The 24,338-nt window shown below is 40.3% G+C and overlaps 1 protein-coding gene across 1 annotated transcript in view; it reads left to right on the forward strand.

Annotated features, from left to right (window-relative positions):
- adamts6 (ADAM metallopeptidase with thrombospondin type 1 motif, 6) overlaps nt 1-24,338 on the forward strand; it is a gene marked incomplete in the record, with an annotated part of 79,016 nt that overhangs the window by 12,362 nt on the left and 42,316 nt on the right. The window contains 5 exon segments of the mRNA XM_014341168.2: nt 3,819-3,924; nt 5,492-5,638; nt 12,092-12,233; nt 18,211-18,318; nt 21,464-21,609. Of these exon segments, the coding sequence (XP_014196654.1) occupies nt 3,819-3,924; nt 5,492-5,638; nt 12,092-12,233; nt 18,211-18,318; nt 21,464-21,609 (649 nt within the window).

Raw genomic sequence — 24,338 nt, forward strand, 5'->3', positions numbered from 1 at the left:
AAAAAAAAAAAAAAATCTGTCTCAAGTTGTTCAGTTCCACCTCAAACCTTCCTACCCACCCAGCTCTTTCTTTCCCCATCTTATCTTTTTTGGAGCCTGCAGGCACCACAGTATATCTTGGAGGTAATATCGTGACTTCAGGGGTGGTTTGACAGATTGACCGCATTCGTCACATTCCCTGGTCTTTTTAATTGCCCTGGCATCTGCTTGGCTTCCTTGTTGTCTCACCCCCACCTCCCTCTCTGCTCCTCCTCCTTTTCCTCCCAGGGATCATGCTCTCGGGTCAGACTGCTGGCATTTAGGGTCGCAGAGTAATCATGGGCGTGGAGATAATGCACAGTCCACCCTGGAGTTAAGAAAACAGCTTACACTCCATGTTTGCCCCCCACCCGAACACACACACACACACACACACACACGCACACACACACGCACACACACCTTTCTTCTTTTCCCTCCCTCTCCTCCTTTTCTCTTCACCTTCAGGCTCCTTCTTTTCCTGCAGTAATGGTTTCAGTGGCCTCCTGATTTGCGAGTCTATTCTTGTTTAGCCTCTTAGTAAAGAGGACACAAAGGCCATGCCACTTTTAGCAGGCAAGCGAGGAGTCCATGCATGCGCTACAGGAAGATGTGAAGCTGCATTGGTTGCCAAACGACATGTTATGTAGCTAATGAACAGTGTAAAAAGAGGTGTGCAAAGTTTATCATTAGAACATTTTGCAAAAGTTTCTACTGCAAGTTGGAAAACCGCTCTGGTGCATGCGAGCTGAATAAAAATAAACATATTTTCTTGCTCACGTTCGTTGCATGAAGCCATTCAGACATTTAGTTTTGGTTTGATTTGTCTAAATTCAGAGGTAACTGCTTATTCGCAAGAGAAAGAAAATTGAAAGCTGTTGACAGTAACTGCTCCTATCTACATGATTTATGCACATGTTAAGCACTTGAAAAATTCTTGAATGAAAGTCCAAACAAATCCCCACAACTGTATTGCAAGATGTTTTTGTATCAACTGCTAAAAAAATATACAGGGAATGTACAGTACAGTAAACAGTAATGTACCGTCTTTTGTAAATACAGTTTGGTACTTTAAATGCTAATACCTTTCAGGAAAAAATATTCATTCATATCAATATATAAATATTAATACCCTATTTTCTAATTTTTAGTTAAGTCAGACTTGAGTCTCACTGTGATGCTTTAGTACAGCGGTCCCCAAACCCCGGGCCTCGGACCGTGAGTGTTGAGCCTCAGGTGTGAAATGTATAGTTTTCAGGGTTTTTATCGGTTTTCAGCGTTATTTTGTTATCGTTTACTCGGTTTTCCTTGCTCTTTTCACGTGTGTTATGAATAAATCTTCTTTTTTTCGGTACCGGTACTAGTTTTATTTTGTTGTATTTATCCGCGACACCTTAAAGGCCGTGGCGCAAAAAAGGTTGGATACCGCTGCTTTAGTACGTCCACAACTTAACTCTTAAATGCACATAGTCAAAATAAAGAAATTAAAAAGAAAGAGTAGCAACGTGAGTTGAAATTGTAGCAACCCAAGGTGGTGGTAGCTTGGGTTATTTACACAGTGGCAAGTTCAAAGACTGTACATGCTTAGGCTCAAATCATTAATTATGTAGTGCTGTGATGTTTATTTTAGCTATTTTGCATTTAGACTTTAATTATTGTGGGTGTGTGATGTGGTTTCCAGCTTGTGTGTGGCTAAGTGTAATGTTAAGGTTTAACTAGCAGTGGACCACCATGATGACCAAGATTGCTGACTAAATCAAAGATGGACTCGGCCACCGTGATGTCACCCATTGATTTGGGGTTTTTTGAAGCCTCACTGTTAGTGTTTTGGCCATCACATTGTTATTGAGAGGAAAGGGTGGCCTGCTAAATTATCAGCTAATGCTTACAAGCTACATTTATAAACTGTAAGGCACAGACAAACACAGTATCGGTTAATTAGTGTTGCATAACAGACTAATAAAGTAGAATGTCACTCCTCAAAGCTAAGGCACAACTTCCTTGGACATATAACTTGATCCAAAATGCACCAACAGCACGAACATGGCAGAAAGATCCAGTGAAGGGACAATATTTAGCAGAGGTAAGACTCAGAAGACACCAGTGGGTACAGCTCCACCTGCCATCTATGTGGATGACTGGATGGCACACCCCTTCACCATCCTTCATAGCAACCCCAAGTTGCTATTAAGATATGAACTATCAATAAGGCCAAAACTGCTATGTATTCGGCTATAAAAAAATGTGCTTTGTGTTGTAAAGTTGGGTATTTTCATTTTTGGGACTCTGTGGAGCCTGACTTGCTTTTGGAGCCAGGCCCAAGTTGCCAATACACAACTGCAGTTTTTGGCACTTACACACCAGCCTCACTTTTCAGCCTTTGACGTTCTTCCTTGGTAGTGATGAGTCATGTCCATTCAGCGTGTATCTTCAGGGTGTTAAATACAGGAGCTTTTGGATAACCGTGTGGTGAATAAAGAGAATGGAAATTTAAAGAAACTGATTTCAGGGTACATTGGTGAGGGTACAGAGACATTTTCCATTTTTATGGTGATTACAGAAGGTACATTAAACATTATAATGGCTACCAAACAAGTGACTTTGTTTGTAAAATCTATATTATGCAGCACAGTAGTGTCATATCTTTTACTATATGAAAGTGTTGTTTTACATTTCAGTAGGTACGCTGTAAAATAATGTAAAATATCAACAACTTGCACACTGTGGAGCGTCAGTATAGTGTATTTATTACTCTATGCAAACTGTAATGCTGCTCTCCATCAGAATGGGGTGATGTGTATTTGCTTTTCTGTATTTTATTGTCATTTATCATCCTAAAGCGGAATCCAACTAGCTTTACTGTCATTTAAAAAGGACACTTTTTAAATGACAGTAATGATAAGTGGAAAAGATGTGATGGTAAAAAAAAAAAAGTAATTTCTCTAAATTGCAATGGAAATACCTGAGCTGTTTCAAACTAATGAGGAAGCTTAAAGCATATCATACTTCTATAACTGGTGCACTTTTAATTTTTCATCTTGTTGCACCCTCTCCTTCCATTGTTGAACAGCATTTAATTGCATTTTTCTTTTTTACAAATTTACTTAAAATGTCAAGTAAAACTTAACAGAAATGACTGAGATTATCCAGAGTGACAGGATTCCCCTTAATTTATTCTCAAATATATGAAAACCTGGGAAAAACTCAAACCCAACATGAAATAAATAGAAAGTACTTCTCTCTCTCTCTCTCACACACGCACGCACACAGGCACACACACACCTGCTTTGCAGTGTCATATGATCCACTCTCCAGTCACCTGTAGATGTAATCTGTGAAGGATCGCCAGCAGTCTCCCTATCTGACCTGTCAGGCTTTAGGGGAAAAAGAACCTGCGACACCTGGATTGTGGAGCGTTTTTAACTTGAAACGCCCTCTCCTCTCCCTTTTCCCTCTTTTCTCTCGGCCTCTTTCTCCAAGTCTTGCTTTTGGAATGAGAAAAAACAACTCTATTTTCTGTCAGTTTTTTTGTCAGAATACTAGTTACATGAAATCCAGTGTATAAACCTTTTCCAGCAATATCCCCGTTTAAGTAAAAAACAACAAACATTTAGGAGCAAATGCTAAGCTTGACTTGTCCTGGTGAATCTATAGCCATGACTAGCTGACTCTCAGCACTACTGCAAACAGTAGCTTATGTATGGGATCCCAGTTTTATGACAGCGAGTCCTAAGAATGCTTTGCCTCAACCTTGTGTTTGTATGTTTGTCTGGCATGTGTGTTTATGTGTGTATGTCTAGGTCTGGCCTCAGTGGCTGGAATGTGTGAGCCAGAGAGGAGCTGCAGCATCAATGAAGACATCGGCCTCGGTTCTGCTTTCACCATTGCGCACGAGATTGGCCACAAGTGAGTTTTAAGAGTTTTTAGGATCCTAATATAAAATATAAAACTTGACATTACTCCCTGATGCGTATTGCAGAGGTGGTGGGACCAAGTCAGAGGGCCTTAAATGGCTTGGTTTTGAAGGCACACATTTAAATTACTTAACAGAACTTGTCTCATTAATTTAAAGTGGTGCAGCTCTGTCTACTTTGACTTGAGAATTATTATCCCTTAGTTAATCCTTATCATGGCTTGTAAAAGTTTTCCTTTTTTGTCTTTATACTTTTTCATGATTATAGCATAATTTGCCGTGGCACCTTACGCACATCCACAATGAACTTACACCCCGACAATATTCATTCATGGATCCTTTTGATGACGTCATGACTGAAAAGACCTTTTTTAATTCAGAACTTAAACTTATCTGGTGGCATAAAATCCCTCAATATGAGTATTGGCACTGCTGATATCAGCAGATTTCTAAGCAGGACTTGAAGTTCTTCCTTTTACATTTTTGGGAATGAAACTTTCCACAAATGTAGCACCTTTTATAGCAGTTTTAGGTGTTGGCAAATGCCCTCTTTTTCCTTAAGGTCGTCTTCAAACCTTTTATCACTTTCACGACCTGTTCTTAAACAAACATTACTTACTGCCTGGTTTTGCCGGACTTGCATATAGTCTTTCCCCCCCCCCCTTGCAGACTGTAACTGCACATATTTCCTCATGCAAATGTCAGTGTCCGCATACCTCGGCCTCTTTCTTCCTGAATATAAAGCAAAATAATGATGATGTATTAGTCTGTGTATTCCTCTCTTGAGAGTTAGGCAAGATGGCGATTTCCTTTATTATGTCTCATGTCTGCTTCTGTTGTGGGGCAGTTGTAAAAATAGTCTCTGCTTCTAGAGGATGTATAAAAAAACACACTACAGCGGGGTTTCGACTGGCCTGATTTATTTCCCGAGTAGGGTAAAATGTCATAAACGCCAGCCTTAGAAAAACAGGTTCAGTCTGTGCAATGTGGTTGGATTTGTTATATACATTAGACCTGATTCGCACCACTAGACTGTGAGGGAAAGTTAAGCTTTGATATCCTGCTGTAATGAGAAACTTTTCTCTCAAATGACAGATGAAGTTTTTCTGAAAATGAATTGTTGCAACCATTGATAGCCAACATGAATTCAGTGGGAAAAAAAACTATTTCGTAGCTTTCAGAACAGTGTTCAAAGTTTGGAGCTGCTCATTGTAATGATCTAAAGGGTCTTGACTCCTCGCTCCAGTCTGTGCTGACTTTCCTTCCCTGGCTTGCTCAGACCTGCAGGCAGTGATTGACAGACAGGCATCCGAGTGGTGATTAGAACTTCTTTCCTGCAGAGCCCCAGACAGGGTTTGACCCTTGACCCCTCCACACAGCTGTTTTAGAGCCAATGAGCTCAATCTTTACAGCCACAGAGGTTGACATCCAGAATCCAGCAGCCTTAACTGTCCAGCGAGATCCCATCTAAACTGTGCAATTAACTACCACTTTCAGACCAGATGGTCATTTCTCCCAGCTGCATTAATTCCTCTTCTTATTTATTTTTTTCTGTTTTAGTTTTGGGATGAACCATGATGGGATTGGGAATTCTTGCGGTACCAAAGGTCACGAGACAGCCAAACTGATGGCTGCTCATATAACAGCCAACACCAACCCTTTCTCCTGGTCTGCCTGCAGCAAAGACTACATCACCAGCTTTCTCGAGTAAGTGGGTGATATGGGTGGTGGTTGTTCCCTGTGGGCCTCTGTGTGTGCGTGTGTGTGCAATAGAGAAAAAGGTGCATTCCTGTTTTCCTTCCACAGCTGTCTCTCTTTACAACCCGCTGCCACTGGCTGGTCCATGTGGCTGGACCCGCTAGGCTGCTTTGTACACGAGGCCTTCCCCTACTTATTCACATCCACTTCATCACTGAGACTTTTGCCAGACCTCCTTGTGGCTGCGTATGATAACTGAGTGCTTTCCACCCCTGCATCCTTGCACCACAAGGCGGGTGATGTTAGAGCTCATGTGGGTTCTCGGTGGTGATGTGTAGGCCAGCTGCCTTAAACCACTGCTCTGCTGTTTTATATATTGGCCAAAGGAGGCAAAAAAAGGAGAAAGAATTGGAGCACATAAATAAACGAGGCAGTGATATTTGAGTCTTGCCAGCCTGGCATAGTAGAGGACACACCAATGTTTCTTTTCCAGAGGCTAGACAAAACATCTGGAGTAACAGAACAAACAGATAATCGTTACAATGACAGACTTCTACACCTATTTCTGCACAGCATGATTTAGAGGAGGCGTGTCAATTTGAAGCCTTACTTGAAATTCTACTGCTCTTCACGCTTGCGAATCCCTGATTTTTATTTTTTCTGGCACTTTTGTCTTTTTATTAGATGGCAGAGACTCTGAATGTCTAACATCAGTGCAATATAACTACAGTCATGATCTTTTTTGCTCCACAAATTCTTTTTCCACATTTAAGCCTATAGCAGCACAGAGCAACTCAGCCGGCAGCAGACTTCTGTCAGAAATCCAGCTGTGTTATACTAGTAACGGCTATTGTAGCATGGAGCTGCTAATGCCTTTTTAATGATCATAGAATGAGGTCAAGGACCCCCTTAACTTTGTAGCATTTGTGGGAGTGATAAGATTCTCGTGTAGCTTTATTGCTGCACAAAAAAATTGCGAAACTCAAAGTGCTTGTTTGCAAAAATGGAATAGTGCTGACCGTGCAGAGCTAGTAGCACAAGACCACCACGGAAACAGGAAAGAAACTGACAACAATGGAGGAAAGTATAAAATGGGCCAAAGGTTATGAATGATTTCTAATCTAATTTGATGTGTTGCTTTGCTGTTTATGTTGTTTTATCTTATACTCCCATAAACAATTAGTCGACAGGGTTTATTCTGATGGATATTTAGATTCATACAGCAGCATTTTATTCATTTATAATCCTTCTCCTCATGTACAAGATGTAGAAAATCAGGATCCATCATAAACACCTTATTGTATTGTGTTATCTCAATAGACCACTTTCCTCTCAGAGTGCTGGCTTAATTGTAGTTATAAGCATTTCCAAAAGTAGAATGGGTTGTGACTATCAGGCCACTGTCTTGTGGAACCAGCTACCAGTTTGGATTCAGCAGACATGCACACTTCTCTACATTTAAGATTATTTATTTATTTTTTAAAAGCTACTACCTTTAGAACAGGTGACGCTAAATCATCCCTTAGTTATACCTCTGTTGGCTAAAACTGCAGTGGAACTGACAACACCCTGAGCATTTCTTCTTCACTGACTTCTTTTCACTTCCAATGCCACTAACCTTTGTTTGCTGTCCCCCATAGTCTGTTTTGTCTTGTCTGTTTGTGGTGTCTCGTTTCTCCTCTTTCCTCTTTTGTCTTTTCCCCTCTGTGCCCCTCCCTGAACCTAAGTAAGTCTATACCGTATAAACTACATTGTCCATAGCTGGTAACATTATCTCTGCAATGTCACCTGCCTTAGACAGCGAGCAAGAGGTCAGGGTATATTTTTACCTTTGAGCTCTAACACTAAGAAACTTTGTATCTGGTGCTTCTGCTGTGTGGTTTATTGTTTGGTTTATGTGCAAATTCATTTTTATGCTGATTTTTTTTAAATGCTTCATCTGACTTGAGATAACAACACAGAAAAACATTAAAACATTAGTATGTTTTTTTTAAATTTTTTTATTTTTTTAGTTTACCCTAGATAATAGAGATCATTTTTGAAAAATGGGCCTGTTATGCTAATTTTCAACTCCCTATTTTTATTCTTTAGATACTTTTCAGGTTTAAGTAATCCTTATTTATGTCATATTAGCGTTGCCCTTTAGTTTATGTACTCTCTGAAAAAAGCTTTTGTATTTACATTCCCTTTAAGCTATACTTCTTTTGATTGGTTGCCGTTTGTAAACAGGTTTGTATATTTCAACTCAATTCAATTCAGTTTTATTTACACAACACCAAATCACAACAACAGTCATCTCAAGGCGCTTTACATTGTAAGGTAGATCCTACAATAATACATACAGAGTAAAACCAACAATCATATGACCCCCTATGAGCAAGCACTTTGGCGACAGTGGGAAGGGAAAAACTCCCTTTTAACAGGAAGAAACCTCCGGCAGAGCCAGGCTCAGGGAGGGGCGGCCATCTGCTGCGACCGGTTGTGGAGAGGGGAGGAAGACAGGATAAAAGACATGCTGTGGAAGAGAGACAGATAAGAGCCAGACAAGTATGATTCAATGCAGAGAGGTCTATTAACACATAGTGAGTGAGAAAGGTGACTGAAGAAGAAATTCTCAATGCATCATGGGAATCTCCCAGCAGCCTACACTACTGCAGCTTAACTAAGGGAGAATTCAAGGTCACCTGATCCAGCCCGAACTGTATGCTTTAGCAAAAAGGAAAGTTTTAAGCCTAATTCCACAGAAGAGGGGCCTGAAAACTGAAGGCTCTGATTCCCATTCTACTACTTAAATACTCTAGGAACAACAAGTAGGCCTGCAGTGTGAGAGCGAAGTGCTCTAATGGGGTGATATGGTACTACAAGGTCATTAAGATAAGATGGGGCCTGATTATTCAAGGCCTTGTATGTGAGGAGCAGGATTTTGAATTCAATTCTGGATTTAATAGGGAGCCACTGAAGGGAAGGAAATATAGGAGAAATATAGCCTAGAAGAAGCCTAGAAGTAATAAATGCATGAATTAGTTTTTCAGCGTCACTCTGTGACAGGATATTTCTTATTTTGAGATATTGCGCAAATGTAAGAAAGCAGTCCTACATATTTGCTTAATATGTACATTGAAGGACATATCCTGATCAAAAATGACTCCAAGGTTCCTCACAGTGTTACTGGATGCCAAGGTATTGCACAAGTACAATAACCTCAGTTTTATCTGAGTTTAGAAGCAGAAAATTAGAGGCCATCCAGGTATTTATGTCTTTATTGCTGTATGTTTGGGATAATCATATTGGATATATCCTGTCTTTATGATGCTGCTTAATTGCACAAACATGCTGACCTTGTTGATTGAAATTTCAGCAATGTTTCAGATGCAAATCTGTTATTGTTGCAGTATTCAGTACTGTGCAAGAGTCTTGAGTCACTTGTCATTTCTTTGTCTTTTGCTTCCATTTGTGAGTTGTCTTGAGCAATGATTCTCCAGCTTTTCTTTGGACGCTGGCTGCTTTTTCACTTGTAACTAGTCCATGTAACTGACTGACACGTAAAAGACTTGACACAGGACCTAAGAGATGCATCTGACCCCTCTAGTGTTTTCTGAAATGGTTTTAATGGAAGGGTGGCTGTCCAGAAGATGTTCATAAGAAAACACACTCTCTCAGGCAAACTCCCAAGAGAGACTTATAAACTTTTAGATTTTTCCTAAATACTATGTTTAATTTGTGTTTGCAATTGTTTTCAATAAATTGCTTCACCTATTCCCCATTTTACTAGCAAAATATGAAGAAAGGAGATGTGACTCAAGACTTTTGCATAGTACTGTACATTTGACAGAAAATAAGAAAAAAACCTCCAATTTAAGGTCCATGTGAAGATTAAAAGTCCATTTTAAGTCTGTTCCTGTAATGAAACCAAAGGGGCCGTAAATGTTTCAGTACTAACAGCTTTTCTTTGCAGTCATAGACACCACACTTTTTTTTTCTCTGCAGTTCAGCTTCATTTCTCAGTATTAAGACCATGAGAGCAAATTCATAACTGCAACCTTGTGGTGAAGTATTGGTTACAAGTCTGCGGTGTGTCTGTGTGTTCCTCTGTTTGTGTATTCATGTTTAGTTAGCGAGGCCCTCCAAGAAAGCGGATAATAGCTGCTGTGGTTGTCAGATGATGTTTCCGGCTGAAAGCTGTTAGAGGAGGGTAGTGAACAGCACTTGTGACAGAGATGACAGTATTAAATGCCAGCTTCCAAATGGGACACAAAGAGCTGCTTCTACTCTGCGCTGCCGGGTTCCTGACGATTTCTGGCTCGTGTATCCGAGAATCACTATTTAAAAAAAAAAAAAAAAAAAAAAAAAAGTACCCCAAAGAGACAAAGCTTTTTTTACTTCAACTTTGAGCAGAATAGACTATTGCTTAACTTATATTATATGCATATTTGTATTGATCTGCGTTTTAGGTTTTAGTTTTATTGCCTTTTGCTTTTACAAAAGTGTTTTGTCTGTAAACTCAAATTATCCTCCCTTTCTCCCCCTCAATCAGAATTTTGGATATTGCACATGCATCTCCCTGCCAAGTAAACAACTTTGGCTGTGGTATTGGCCTAGATTCACCATCTTGCTCGAGCAATATGTGGTGCTTTGTTTGGGTTTTTTACGAATGGTTTATGAATGCGCTCACAGTTCAGTCATAGTTTATTCTCCAGAGTTTGCGTGCCAGTTTGTTCTAAATGTTAAAAGGAAAGCAGTTTGGCTTCATTAAACTCTCCGAGACCACATACTGCAATGAATTTCATATTAAACTTGTACCTTTTGTTAATAATTGTTAGGTTATACTGATTTAAACATACTGCTGCCTCACAACTTATTGGATGCACTCAGCAGGCTTAATATCTTCGCGAATGACTAGTCCCAGAGTACAGGGATAGCTGAAGTTCCTGCTTGCTAGAAGACGTTTCCGCTCAGCATAATGAATTTGGCTAAATCCACTGGACAGGAAGCCTTTGCGACGATGTCAAATAATAGTCTCTATGTTTAAACTTTGACTATTTTGTCTCTCTCCAAACTAATAAATACTGAGGCTTGCCCTTAGTACACAGGGTGTCTGGGGGCCTCATAGTCTGGCTTTTCTGCCTCTGCCTGTGATGAGAGGGTCCTCCGAGGGACAAGAGTAAAGAAAAAACATTATTCCTTTCAGTAACAGAGAATAGAGCATTAAAAATGCAAGAAACGGAAGAGATTAGAAAAGATAGAAAAGATTAGAGAAAAGAAGGATGACTTGCTCTTCTTGGTCTTCAGTGCTGAAAATAAAACATACACAATAAGTTCTATTTGGTATGTAAACAAAGATTATATATAATATATTTTGTTTATGCATTCTTGTTCAAGCACCAGGAGTCTGTGAGTTTAGACAGGTAGTTACAATGTGAAAGTCAATTAAATGAATTTTTATGATGATTTTTACATAAATTTATACGTCAGTCAAAATGCTGTCTACAAAAATAACTGGAGAGATTTAATCTTGAAAACCAAATTACCAAATTTTGTGTTGTGCTAATCATATCCGGGTATTTAATTTATCTTAATATTATTGTTGACTCTTCCCCTCATTTTCATTCTGGGCCCAAGTTGTAGTTTGATCAGTCATAATGTGTAGCACTTACATCGTTGTTGTCACCAAGCCCACTTTGCCTTTAAAGGGATGAGAAGCATTCCATTGCATGCTACAGCTGCCACATCTGGAAGGAACACATAGTTCTTATAGTAAACAGTCATGGTAATACTTTGCCTCGAGATAATCCTCTGACTCAGGGAAGACCAGTGGATGTAGTCTTTCATAAAAAAAAATCTTTTATAACCTCATGGCAGCAAGTGTCTGTGCTGGTAAAAGTATTTTCATTGTTTTAACTCCTAGAATACAAAATTGCAGTGTGTGTGTACGTGTGTGTGTCTGCTTTTGGTGGTGTACATGTTGTACATATTTTTATTTGACAAAACAGACTAAACAATCCTAGGTCTGGACATAAGATCCAAATCTAACTCCAGATTTCTTTCTTTATTTTCCTCAACTGTCATTTAATTGGCAGTCGGTGGGCTCAGTCTAAGGAGTCATACACACAATAGTGGAGCACGTAGCCATATAATCAGGGAGGGCTGGCCATTCTAGGCTGACAGCCTGCACCCTATTGCCTTGGGTAAAATGTCTGCTTGTGCTTCAACACTTCATTTGATGAAGAGGCGTTGATGTCTAATATCAGCATTAATTACATGACTTTTCAGATCTTTGTCAAAGCGTCCTATAACAGTAGTTTGGTACTAAAATTAAAGGAGTCACAGAAAACTAGCAAAGGTCTCAGAGGGGATTGACTCTAATTGTTCTGGTCTTGGCATCTCTAACTCGGCTATTATGCAAGTGTAGAAAGGTTTCTTTGTGTAAGAAACAATCCTATTGTAGGTTTGTTTTTTTGACAGCTCAGGTCGGGGGACGTGTCTGGACAATGAACCTCTGAAACGAGACTTCCTGTACCCAACAGTGGCCCCGGGGCAGGTGTATGATGCAGATGAGCAGTGTCGCTTCCAGTATGGAACCTCTTCACGCCAGTGCAAGTATGGGGTAAGAAACCAGCATCTTTCAGACTACTCTCCTCCTGATTCTTCCTCTTTACACTGAGAAAATGGGATCTCTCTCCTATATTATGTCTAGGGCAGTTGAAATAAAAATTTCTAGTTCCCAAGCGCAAGTTTTGTAACGCAGAGTTCACAGTGAAATATATATCACAGTAGGTACAATACCTAAACATTGCTAGACTTTACTTTCAAAGTGGAATAAGGATATAAACAACCCCTTGAATATTTGCAGTAATTAGAAACAGGCACAGTAATTTATTAAATGTGCAAACGTACATAGAAATGTAATATAAGGTAAAAACACAGTTTGTAGAATTCTAATGAGCTAGAAAGTCGATATTTGCTATAACCACCTTTTTCTGTATTTAGAATTCTAACAATGTTGACAAGAAATAATAAACATAATTCCCTGAAATGTACACCCAGACCATGACAGAGCCTCCATCGGGTTTTAACACAGCAGCAGACTGCTGTATCTCTCTCCTAAGTTTTCTGTTATGTGTAGACACAGCAACTGTTCATCCCTTGAATCAGGAGGCTGTTTATGCTTGAATGATTCAAAAATGAGTGAAAAAGCAACCAATGTCTAAATGAAGAAAAAAAGGACACTGGAAGACAACTGAAGAATTATTGCTCAAGACCTTTTTAAAAATATTACAAGCCAGTCGGCTCCCTGGAAGGAAAATAGAAGAAATAAAGAAGGGAAACAAAGAAAGAGGAAAAAAGAAACAGAAGAAATAAAGATGGGTGACTCAAGACGTTTTGCTTAGTATTGTACATAGAAATATTATGCATATATTGGTGTGATCTTCAGTGTCCATTAAGAATGAATATAATCATTGGAATCATTAAAATTGCTCTGTCATAGTAAACCTGAGCATCTTCACACTATGATGCAAAGCATATGGGGTCTTAAAGCTTGCAGTCTCATTGTTGTCTCGTCAGCTCTGATCCTCTGATTTGATCTGGAATTGTGTAGATTTATAGACACATTTTCATGTCATTTGCCTTCTTTTCTCTTGTTCTCACAGCTGTTAGACAACACCAAGAAAAACACTCAAAGAAAAAGCAGCAAAGAGCAACTGATAAATCATTTTTGCCTCTATTTAACAAATCCACCCTCAGCCTGCTGAATTAATTTATTCTGACCAACTTGCTTTTGCCCTCTTTCCTAGGATGTGCCTTAGCAAAAGCAAATGTTGTGTAACTAACAGTACATGACTGCTCTGTCATAGCAAACCTGAGCATCTTCAGATTTTAGACTCTTAAGGGAAAGATTAGTTAAAGATTAAAGTTAAAGATTTTGTAGAACGAGAAAGTTATAAAATTTGTAGAACAAGTAATTAAAGATAACTAAGAAAAAAGTCCTTCAGAATTTAATGTTGTGTAATTATGATTGTTAAAAACTTTTATGTGGCTACAGTGCGAACAGGAAGTGCTAGTATCTACTGTAACATGTCTTTCCATGTTGGCTAGTTGTTAAAATGGACCTGTGATGTCAATAACTTTCCATCAGGTCTGTAGAATTGTACTGCACATTTGTTATCTGACCTTATAGCCCCCATATTATATCCCCATCTGGAAAGGGCTGAGCTGTCTGAAAAGTCAATGCAGAAATGCCATTCTCTTTAGCACTTATTGGTTTTCTTGACATTTTGATTTCTTTTAACTGCAATATAAAAAAACATGCAATATATCCCTACACACTCTCTTATTTTTAATAACTATCTAATTTATCTGGACACTGAAACTACCAAGTAACCAAATTACACTTTCACAAGGAAATAAAAAAGTTGTTTGAGACGGTTGGTCATTTTCATTGGACCAAATGAGTCCACTGACATACTCCGGACTCCAGTGCATTAGGTGGTTGTAATGCAGAAGAGTTTGCAGCAAAGATTGCGCTATGTAAAGCAAATGACAGACAACTGCAACAACAGTTAGCACGGGTGGGTTTTCAGTCCTGCTGCCTCTGATTGTGGTTTACAGCTTTCCAACCTGGGCACTGAAACTGGAAAATAGATAAATAGAATGGAACACAGAACTTCATTTAAACCCTGCTCCCTGTGGTAAAAACAGACTGATTTAGTCTAAGGTCCTGAGGAAACTTCTGCAGAAATGAGTGTGTGAAAATGTACAAATGTACTTCATCATCCCAGTTTACTAACCATATTGTGTCTTACCATGCCTTTGAGTGTGGTTAACCTTAAGTGTTAAGTTAAAAAAAAAAAAAGTAAGAGAAAATCTCATTTTTTCATTATTTCCTCATTTAGATTAAAAGGGGGTGAAGAGGTTATGGACAGGATTTCTAGGCGCAGCCAAGTGGCGGATGGCTTTCGCTTTGGTGGCCTCAGAATCTCATCTCTGATTTTTGCGGATGATGTGGTTCTGTTGGCTTCTTCGGGTGATGGCCTCCAGCTCGCACTGGAACGGTTCGCAGCCGAGTGTGAAGCAGCGGGAATGAGGATCAGCATCTCCAAATCTGAGGCCATGGTTCTCAGCCGGAAAAGGGTGGAGTGCCCACTCCGGGTCGGGGATGAGTTCCTGCCCCAAGTGGAGGAGTTCAAGTATCTCGGGGTCTTGTTCGCGAGTGATGGGAGAAGGGAGCCGGAGATCGACAGACGGATTGGGGCTGCAGCTGCAGTAATGCGGACGCTGCACCGGTCCGTCGTGGTGAAGAGGGAGCTGAGTGTAAAAGCGAAGCTCTCAATTTACCGGTCGATCTACGTCCCTACCCTCACCTATGGCCACGAGCTGTGGGTAGTGACCGAAAGAACGAGATCGCGGATACAAGTGGCAGAAATGAGCTTCCTCCGAAGGGTGGCTGGCCTCTCCCTTAGAGATAGGGTGAGAAGTTCGGCCATCCGGGAGGGGCTCAGAGTAGAGCCGCTGCTCCACATCGAAAGGAGCCAGCTGAGGTGGTTCGGGCATCTGACAAGGATGCCCCCTGGGCGCCTCCTGGGTGAGGTGTTCCAGGCATGTCCCACCGGGAGGAGGCCCCGGGGCAGACCCAGGACACGCTGGAGAGATTATATCTCTCAGCTGGCCTGGGGTATTCCCCCGGATAAGCTGGAGGAGGTGGCTGGGGAGAGGGAGGTCTGGGCCTCTTTGGTTAGGCTGCTGCCCCCGCGACCCGGCCTCGGATAAAGCGGATGAAGATGGATGGATGGGGGTGAAGAGGAAGACAATACTTTTATTAATATCAAGGCGACACAGGCAGTGAAAGACAAGAACCAACCACACATTTAAATGAGCAGCTGAAAGATTCCTCTGATATCTAATGGACAGTAATGTAATATTGCTCTGCATCACATAGAAAATTGGGCACATGATGGAAGAGAGGACAGATTAGTTGAGATCACAGAGTTATTTCTTTTCATTGAAAGAAATATCTGACAGAAGATTACAACAAGGCCCAAATCAACGCTCAGTTATTTTGGCTCCTAAGCTCATAATTGTGGTTTTAGATTGCCAAGAAAGACACCCATTTATGAAAGGGTGGAATTCCGGCGCTGATTTATCAGAGCTCGATTGGAGTGTTTCGTCTGACGATCAGATTTATTTCATACTTTGAAATCGATGCCCTCAGTGAGAGGATGGATGTAACCACAGAAAAAGATCAAAGCTTTAATAAATGGAAGAATCTGGTTTCTTAAGCCAATTCTTACCCAGAATGTACCAAACGTTTCCACGACATACTATTTGGGATTTTACCCAAACGATATGTTTGGCTTCCTTCTTGTGACCTGGCGCCTGCTTCAACAAACTTGCTTAGGTTTAAAAGGCATAACATTTTCTATGACCAGCAATATCAAAAACCAACAGTCCCAAACTATTTTAAATCATTTTAGCTACACGGCTGTAAGGATGGCACTGATAGTTGTCTGGGGAAACCACCATGGTCCAGTTTGAAATATCTTATATCAATGTCTGTTTTTGGTTTTTTTTTGTACCAAGAGACAAATTTCAAGGTCTTTTGTTATCTCAAGATTTTTTTGCTACGCAAAGCTAAGCTATTGTATGTACATTGTTGTTGTTAGCATGTGACCATGCTCAAAATGTTGCTGTCTCCAGGTAGTCTAGCATGCCTGTAAAATGCTAGCTTTTACTATTTTCCTCAAGTTTTTGGTTTGCTTTTTTCGTCCCATGTTTGGAAAAAGCTTTGAAAATGCTATTACTCTGTATCTGTCCTCAGGCAATTCTTGTGTCATGATTCACAGAGGCTCAACAATATCAAAAGAAACTGATATTTCCATTTTCAGGAATTGCCTCAGTTTTGGGATCTTTCTTTGCATGTGCATATATGAGTCAGAGCTGGGAAGAGCGGCAGCAAAGCACAAGAACAGCACAGGGCAGCTATCACTGACAAAAGTTGTGACACTGACTTAGTAAGAAGCAGCCAGAAAAATGCACTGCTTCCATACACTGCATGCGGATCATGTATACAGTATATATGAACAAACAGCTTATTAGGTATTCCTAATTTAAAAAAAATTCTTTATGATGCTTAAACTTGTCTGGTTTTGCTCACACAGTTTTGGAGAGGTAAGATTAAAACTTGTGATTATTTTGGAGGTTGATGTTTGTTTTGAATTGTTTGAATGGTATATCATTATATTACTGTATACAACCACTTTAATTCTATCCTATTTACAAATCTGGAAACATGGACAAGATGAAGTCACTTCAGACAATCTAAGAAGGGAGTTGCATATACAAAATCACTGTACTTCAACAGTTCACAATATATATATATGTCTATATGCCTCCCAGGGTTAAGGACCACAATGCCTTCAGGGGGTTAGGCTTAATTTATAGATTATAAAAATCCTTGAACCAAGGGTTGTCATAAAAATTTATGAAACATATGAAAAACAAACAATCTTTTGATATTAGTGGGGCTCTTACTGAGTGTCTCTGACCGCTTTTTATCACCAGCTTGTTCTCGTCTGACATAAATCTTCCAGCCCCGCATCCATGTTTGTTGAGGCCCGGTCAGTGACCTTTTACCATGGCTGAGATAGTGACTGGAGCAGTAGGGGTGGCATATTAAAACCAGCTGGCATAGGGGAGTCGGTGCAACCAGAGACTGGCAGTTAGCTGCATTATTGAATCTGGATAGGCTCAAGGAGCTGAAGAGCTGTGGGATATTTACTGACCTTTGGGCTCAGAATCTACGTGTTGGCTCGTTATTCTTTTTCATGAGCTTGCTCTTCTGCTCTACTCAGTTGTGTTATAAAAACCTTTGAAGTTAAGACTTTAGGCAACCCAGTTTACTTAAACAGGAAATCCAGTCTTGGTTGTGCAGCACATCATGTGCTCACTTTATCCAGTTATTTATTTGGGGGCAACTTAACAGTGTATTTCTTCTCTTTCAATAATCTAAATGGTTTCTCCATTCTGTACTGAAGAGTGATGATGTTTACGCAGACAAATCAGTAATACTAAGGATATTTGTTAGGCTACAAGCCATCTTTATCTAAGACTTGGGAGGCCTATTGCTCACTCTTTATTTCCCCTAAGAAGCCAAAGTTGGATTTCTTGAACTGATGTCACGGTCCCATGTGGTCCTGAGATGAACATGAGCAAACGTTAGTCATGGTGTTGATCTAGCTGACTCTTCATTTCTCATAAGAGAGCATTAAAAACACGCAGTGACCCTTAGCATGTTGCTCAAAATACACTATGATCCAAAGCATATGGGCTCTTGAAGATAGCAGTCTTGATGTGGTCTCATAATCTCTGATCCTCTGATTTGATCTGGAATTGTATGGATTTATAGACACATTTCCATGCCATTCTTTTTTTGTTGTTCTCACAGCTGTCAGACTGCACAAAAAAATACTAAAAGGAAAATCAGTAAAAGGCCACTGATAAATCATTTTTAGCCTTATTTAACAAATCCACCCCCAGCTTGCTGAATTGATTTATTCTGACCAACTTGCTTTTGCCTTCTTTCCTAGGAAGTGTGTAGAGAGCTCTGGTGCCTTAGCAAAAGCAACCGTTGTGTAACTAACAGTATTCCTGCTGCAGAGGGGACCCTGTGCCAGACAGGCAACATTGAAAAAGGGGTAAGTCATCTAGTGTTTCTCAGACATTTAAAGGTTAAAGTTTTTTTCCAGATACACAATTTTTAATATTAGAAGAAGCTGACTCAAATAAATACCAAAATTCTATTTTTAAACGATGATCTCATTTATTAACCGGAAAGAAAAAGAGATAAAAAAAAACAAACCCTCCAACCCTGTGTGAAAAAGTAATTGCCCAAACTTGTTCAATCATTAATTAACTGCGATTCACCACATTTTGTGGAAATCTGAGCTCAGTTTCACTAGACACACCTAGTTGTGATTACTGCCAGACCCAATGAATCAAGAAATCACCTAAATAGAACCTGTCTGACAAAACCTGTCTGAATAAAGAGAGAAAATCATTAACATCTATCACTCTGGGATGGATTGCAAAGCCATTTCTAAGGCTTTGGGAGTCCAGTGAACCATGATGAGAAGCATTATCCAGAAATGGACAAAGCATAATACTCCAAAAATCCTTTGACAACTCATCTAGTAGGTCAAAGATGAATCCAGAACAACAGAACTACAGGTTTTACAATGGCCTAACCAAAGTCTGGTCTCAAATTAAATTGAGCTGCTTTGGTTTAACCTTTCGCAGGTCATTTATGCTTGAAAACCCTTCAGTGTAGCTGAATTAAAACAATTCTGCAAAGAAGAGTGGTCTAAAATTCCTCCATTTCAGAAAGAGTGTAGGAAGCCATAAATGTGTTACGGTCTCTTGCAAATCTTTTGCCATCTACATGCACAGAAATTTGAAACTAAAGAGAAATTCACATTAACTACTTGCATTTTCAGTATAGCCAGGAATCCTCTCTGGAATCCTCCTCTAGCACACTAAACTTCTGCATGTCCTCCTTCACTTCACTACATCCATGAGTCTCCTCTGAGGTCTTCCTCTTTTCCTCGTGCCTGGCAGCTCCATATTCCACATTTTTGTCCAGTATATCCACTATCCATCCTCTGCACATGTCCAAATGATCTCAACTTTGTCTCCATATTGCTCAATCTGAGCTGTCCCTTTTATATTGGAATATAACCAGAATACAACCAGCTGGTAATCAGTCAAGTCAAGGACTCTATTAGAAAGAGCCACATCGCAGATGAATTGCGCTCATCAGCACAGACTGATTCAGATTGGTTACAACATTGACTGCGTTTATAAAATAGATTGCAGTTACTTGCAAACTTTTGCCACTATGTCTGAGAGTGATTGTGGGAAATCCAATTTTGACTGTAATTCTTTGGAGACAAGTTGCCTGTCACCAGAGATTGACAGTTAAAATACTTATGAGTTGCTTGCCTGCTTAGTGAGTTGTGGCAACTGTTTGCTGTAGGTGGGTGAAATTGGTCACAATGAAGTACATGATGTCTGACTGAAAACCTGTTTGCGATTGCTTTGGTCGCCAGCAGGTTACTGTTGTCAGCCGTAGTTTGCATGGAATTTGCCAACTTGTCTGCACACACTCACCTAAGCCTCTAAGTGTTTGTGAAAATGTCAGGAGTGTGATACAAATTGGAAACTGACACTGTTTACCTTCACAGTTGTGCCTTTTGAAATGTGCTGGTTTCAGAGGTAACGCAACTTTTATTTTATGCACTTTGCATTGCACCTTTTCAAGTTTCACTAACGCTCTGCACTTAGTTAGCAAGTGTTTGTATATGAGTCAGTTAACGATGGGTGACCGCGGCAATCTGCTCATGACCAAAGCAGTCACAAGGAGGTTTTTGGTTCAGTGGCCTGCAGTGACCGATTTCACCCAACGATAGCTAGCAACCGTCAGGGAATACACATTTCTTCCAAGTGAAAATAGGCTGCCAGATGGACCAAGCTACATCTAGAAGTTTATATGTTTTAAATTAGAATTTGGGTGAACCTGCCCTTTCAGCACTGCAGCTATATTTAATACCTGGTGACCTGTAATGTGAAACAAGCACTTTTATTCTCTTCTCTTTGTGTAGCTAGTGGTACCTCACTAGTGTGCACTCATGCATTTGGTGCAACCACACACCCACACACACATACACAAACTCACAGACGTAAGCAGGCCAGGCTTTAGGTCATCAGCCGAGTGCTGATGCCAGCCAGGTTAGGGGAGACTGTTTTAACACGGATTACGGCAACCATTGTCACCGGATGGTCCGAGGGGTAAAAGGGAAGAATGGGAGAGTGTCACGAGCTGTCACCCATAATTACCATTAGCTCAGTGGAGCCTTTGAGGACCAGGGCCCACGGACAGAGTCCTGTACAACACAGGGGGCCCCAGGTAGAGCCTGGGGGGCTTTAGAACAGCTTTTGGAGCAGCTTTAGGAGAGCCAGTGGCATACTCTGTCTGCCCCTGCTGGGGACGGCTTCAAAGGAATATGAATGTCAGCCATTTCTCACCCAGCGTGTAATGGAGAGAGGCCCTTCCAACAGGACCAGACAGAGATAGAGGTAGAGACTGGGGGATGGGAAAGCGGGAGGGGAGACAGCCAGGAATTAACCAATAGAAGGGAGCTTTGCGTTTCTTCTGTGTGTTCAAATTGACCAATAAACTTACAGTTAACGCTGAGGTTCTGTGCCCGTATCAGTTGGTCCTCCACATTTCTCTTTCTCCACACTGCTAATCTTGTTTAGTAGACAGCATCTCAGAAATTAAATGAGAGGTAGAGATAAAGAACGCAGCAGCTCAGCCTAGCCCTCACCTTGACTGTACCGTTCTCTAGAGGGTTATTAACCTACTGACACAGTTGGAGGGACAAAGGAAAGTCTCTGATCCCCTCTTCCCCCACAACTCTGAACAGATTAACATGATTACTCCTGAAACGTAGTTCAGCTCTTTCTCTGCCTCACCTGTCTTGGAAATAACTTCCCATAATGGAAACATTAAATAAATATAGAAGAGTCACAAGATACACGAGAATTAATTATTGGACGAAATCTTCAAAAGTTGGACACTGCACGGCCAATATTTTCCTATATGCAGATATATGTTGAATTATGTGTCCTCATAAATTCATATAAATATTCTAATAAGCTGTATGTTATAGCGAGAATGGGCCTCTTTAACTTGAAGCTGGTCAGTGTGTCTGAAGAAATTATTAAGATATGTAATAACCAAAGTTTTCCACTCTGTGCATACTTCTGCTTCTCCCCACCCAGTGGTGCTACCAGGGGGAATGTGTTGCGTTTGGTACCTGGCCTCAGAGTGTGGATGGAGGCTGGGGGCCATGGTCCATTTGGGGGGAGTGCAGCAGGACCTGTGGGGGCGGTGTATCCTCCTCCATGAGGCACTGTGACAGCCCAGCGTAAGTAGGCAAAGTAAGCCACAGCAAGCTGAACACACACATCCAGGTCCTTGCCTACAAGTGTGTGTTTGTGTGTAGATGTGCATGTGTATGCGTGGCTGTGCGGATGTGTGTCGTAGTGCGAGTCAAGCTACAGTAATTATACAGCAGTCATGTCTGAAATATTCACAAGGCTAAATGCTTCTTTAGTGGGAAAAGTAAACTGTTAGACCTAAAGTAAAAATATGTTGACTGCTACAGGTAATGACGCTTTTAATTTATGACAAGTGTAAATATTCTGACATGTGGTACAGTGATTTTAATGTTCATTTTAAAATCCTCCACCTGCTTAGAACAAATAAACGATTTAGCAGCTCGACAGCCAAATGTAAGGGGTGAATATCTGAGTCACATTTGTCATTATTAAACATATTTAAGAAGATTGCTGCATATTTGCTGGACGTGTAAACATCTCTACTGCCCAGAAAACCATTAGTTGTTTTTTTCTTGCCGTCGAGTCGAGGCTCTAAAATGAAAGTTGAACCGATGTCTCGGGCATTACTGTGACATTGGTTCAAGTAATGTGTTCAACATTGCCTGGATGCCTGGTTAGAATTTCTAGTAAGATAAATTTTACAGTAGGTATGGATAAACAAAGCAACCTTCTGCTTTGAAGTCCCCCAATTACCCTACTGAGCTAAGCAGCTTCAAACCTAATGTGGTAATTGTAATTTTATAATACATTAAATTCACCATTCCTATAAACAATAGAATTTATATGTACAAAACCATAAATAACTTCAAAATATTGTTGACCGACACAGCCTTTGTTCTGTGTGGAAATAATATCCGTTCATCTATCCTACGTTATTTTCTTTATACATGCTGCCTTTGGGACTCATTTTCAAAAAGCATAATATCTCGTTTCACTACTATGCTGACGACATCCAAATCTACTTCCCCCTGAATCAGGATGTCCAGTCCTCATTAGTGCCTTTGTTCAATTGTCTGCGGGAAGTAAAAGATTGGCTATTACAAAACTCTCTAACTCTAATTGAAATTAAAACAGAAATTATTGTTTTTGACAGTCCCATTCCCCTGGACCAGCTAACTAATACACTGGGGTCCTATGCCAGCCATCTCTCTTATACCGTTAGAAATCTTGGAGTGGTCCTGGACAGTTCACTCAAGTTAGACCAACAAGTTGCCTCAGTTGTGAAAATGAGTTTTTACATCAAATCTCCAAGGCAAAGCCCTATATTCCACATAAAGACCTTGAAAAGCTTATCCATGCCTTCATTACTTCGAGACTAGACTATTGCAATTCTCTGTACATGGGCCTCCAATTCTCTCTCACATTTTTAAAATCCTTTTGTGTACTTTTAAAATTTTAAATAACCTGGCGCCCAGTTTCCTAACAGACCTTCTCTACACGTATAGCCCCAAGAGAGCGCTCAGATCCTCTAACCAACTGCTCTTAGTGCAACAAAGGCCGCGACGAAAGACCAGAGGGGACCGAGCTTTTGCAATGGCCGCACCCAAACTCTGGAATATCTTCCTATCGATGTCCGCATGTCAGATTCCATTCAATCGTTTAAATCCCGCTTAAAAACTCACCTGTTCCATCTAGCGTTTGAAGCAAATTAGTTCGGACTTCCACCTGGTCTGCAGTTGTGCTGTGTAACTGTAACTACAACTGGTTTTAATTGTTTTTAACTGTTTTTGTTGCTTTTGTTGTAATCTGCTTTGCTACCTTGTGTGAAGCACATTGATGGACACTGTCCTTTTTAAATGTGCTATATAAATAAAATATTGATTGATTGATCTATTGTTCCATTTTTGCTGTACTGTGATCAGTTTTGACCATGGAGATGACGTTGGGGTTTCAACCATGTTTTTGGCTTTGGAATTCCCATTTTTAGCCTCATTATGAATGTTTTTACTGTCACCATTTGGATGTGACCAATAACTTGTGTAACCCCACACCCATTTACTGGCAGTAAGTCGTTAGCTTGGATGATCTCGCTTTCTGATAATGACCAAAATTTTAAAAATGGTCTCAAACTCAGTAGGAGAGTTCTAAGTAGGTCAAGACTTCTATTGAATCAATGAATGAAGTACTTTTGAAGAAATAATTTTACTTAGTAAGGTATAAAAGGTAGGTATAAAAATACAGATTTCGCTTCTGGCTCTAAAAAGTGAAGCCATCACAAAAGTGCCATAAGCCTTCTTTTTTAAGGCCACCACAGGGCTTCCAAAAAGACTCCTGGGCCTGTGGAAGTTTATGGGAAAATGGCCCTCTGCCAGGACCTTTGTAAATATTTGGCTGCTGAGTTTATGAGTCTTAGTCACTTATTTCAGTTCATACTGTAAAAAACAAAACAAAAAAAACCCAGAGTCCTTGTGGCATACTGTCCATGACTAGCGTGGACACCATTGGTTGAAAATTGTTTGGTGGTCCTTCCATTCTGCTGCATACCGAAGATGACGATCGTTGATGGCATGACGGGAACATTGTTCCACACACTTCTTGTTTGTTATGAGTTCACCATCTGGGTACTCGTAGTGCACTGTGCATAAGTGTATTTCACTGTCACTGTGAAACACACTTATGCACTCAAAACAGCGAGTCTAAGTAGAGAAGTGTGCAATATGAGCCATAGTAACTGGCTTTCCAAGGCTCAGCTGAAAGTCTGGATTTCTTCTTTACCATTTTCTAAATTTGAACAACAGGGACAAATGTTATTTGA

This window comes from Haplochromis burtoni, unplaced genomic scaffold, assembly GCF_018398535.1.
Source record: "Haplochromis burtoni strain Fernald_Lab_line unplaced genomic scaffold, NCSU_Asbu1 Contig_426, whole genome shotgun sequence".
Taxonomy (NCBI): domain Eukaryota; kingdom Metazoa; phylum Chordata; class Actinopteri; order Cichliformes; family Cichlidae; genus Haplochromis; species Haplochromis burtoni.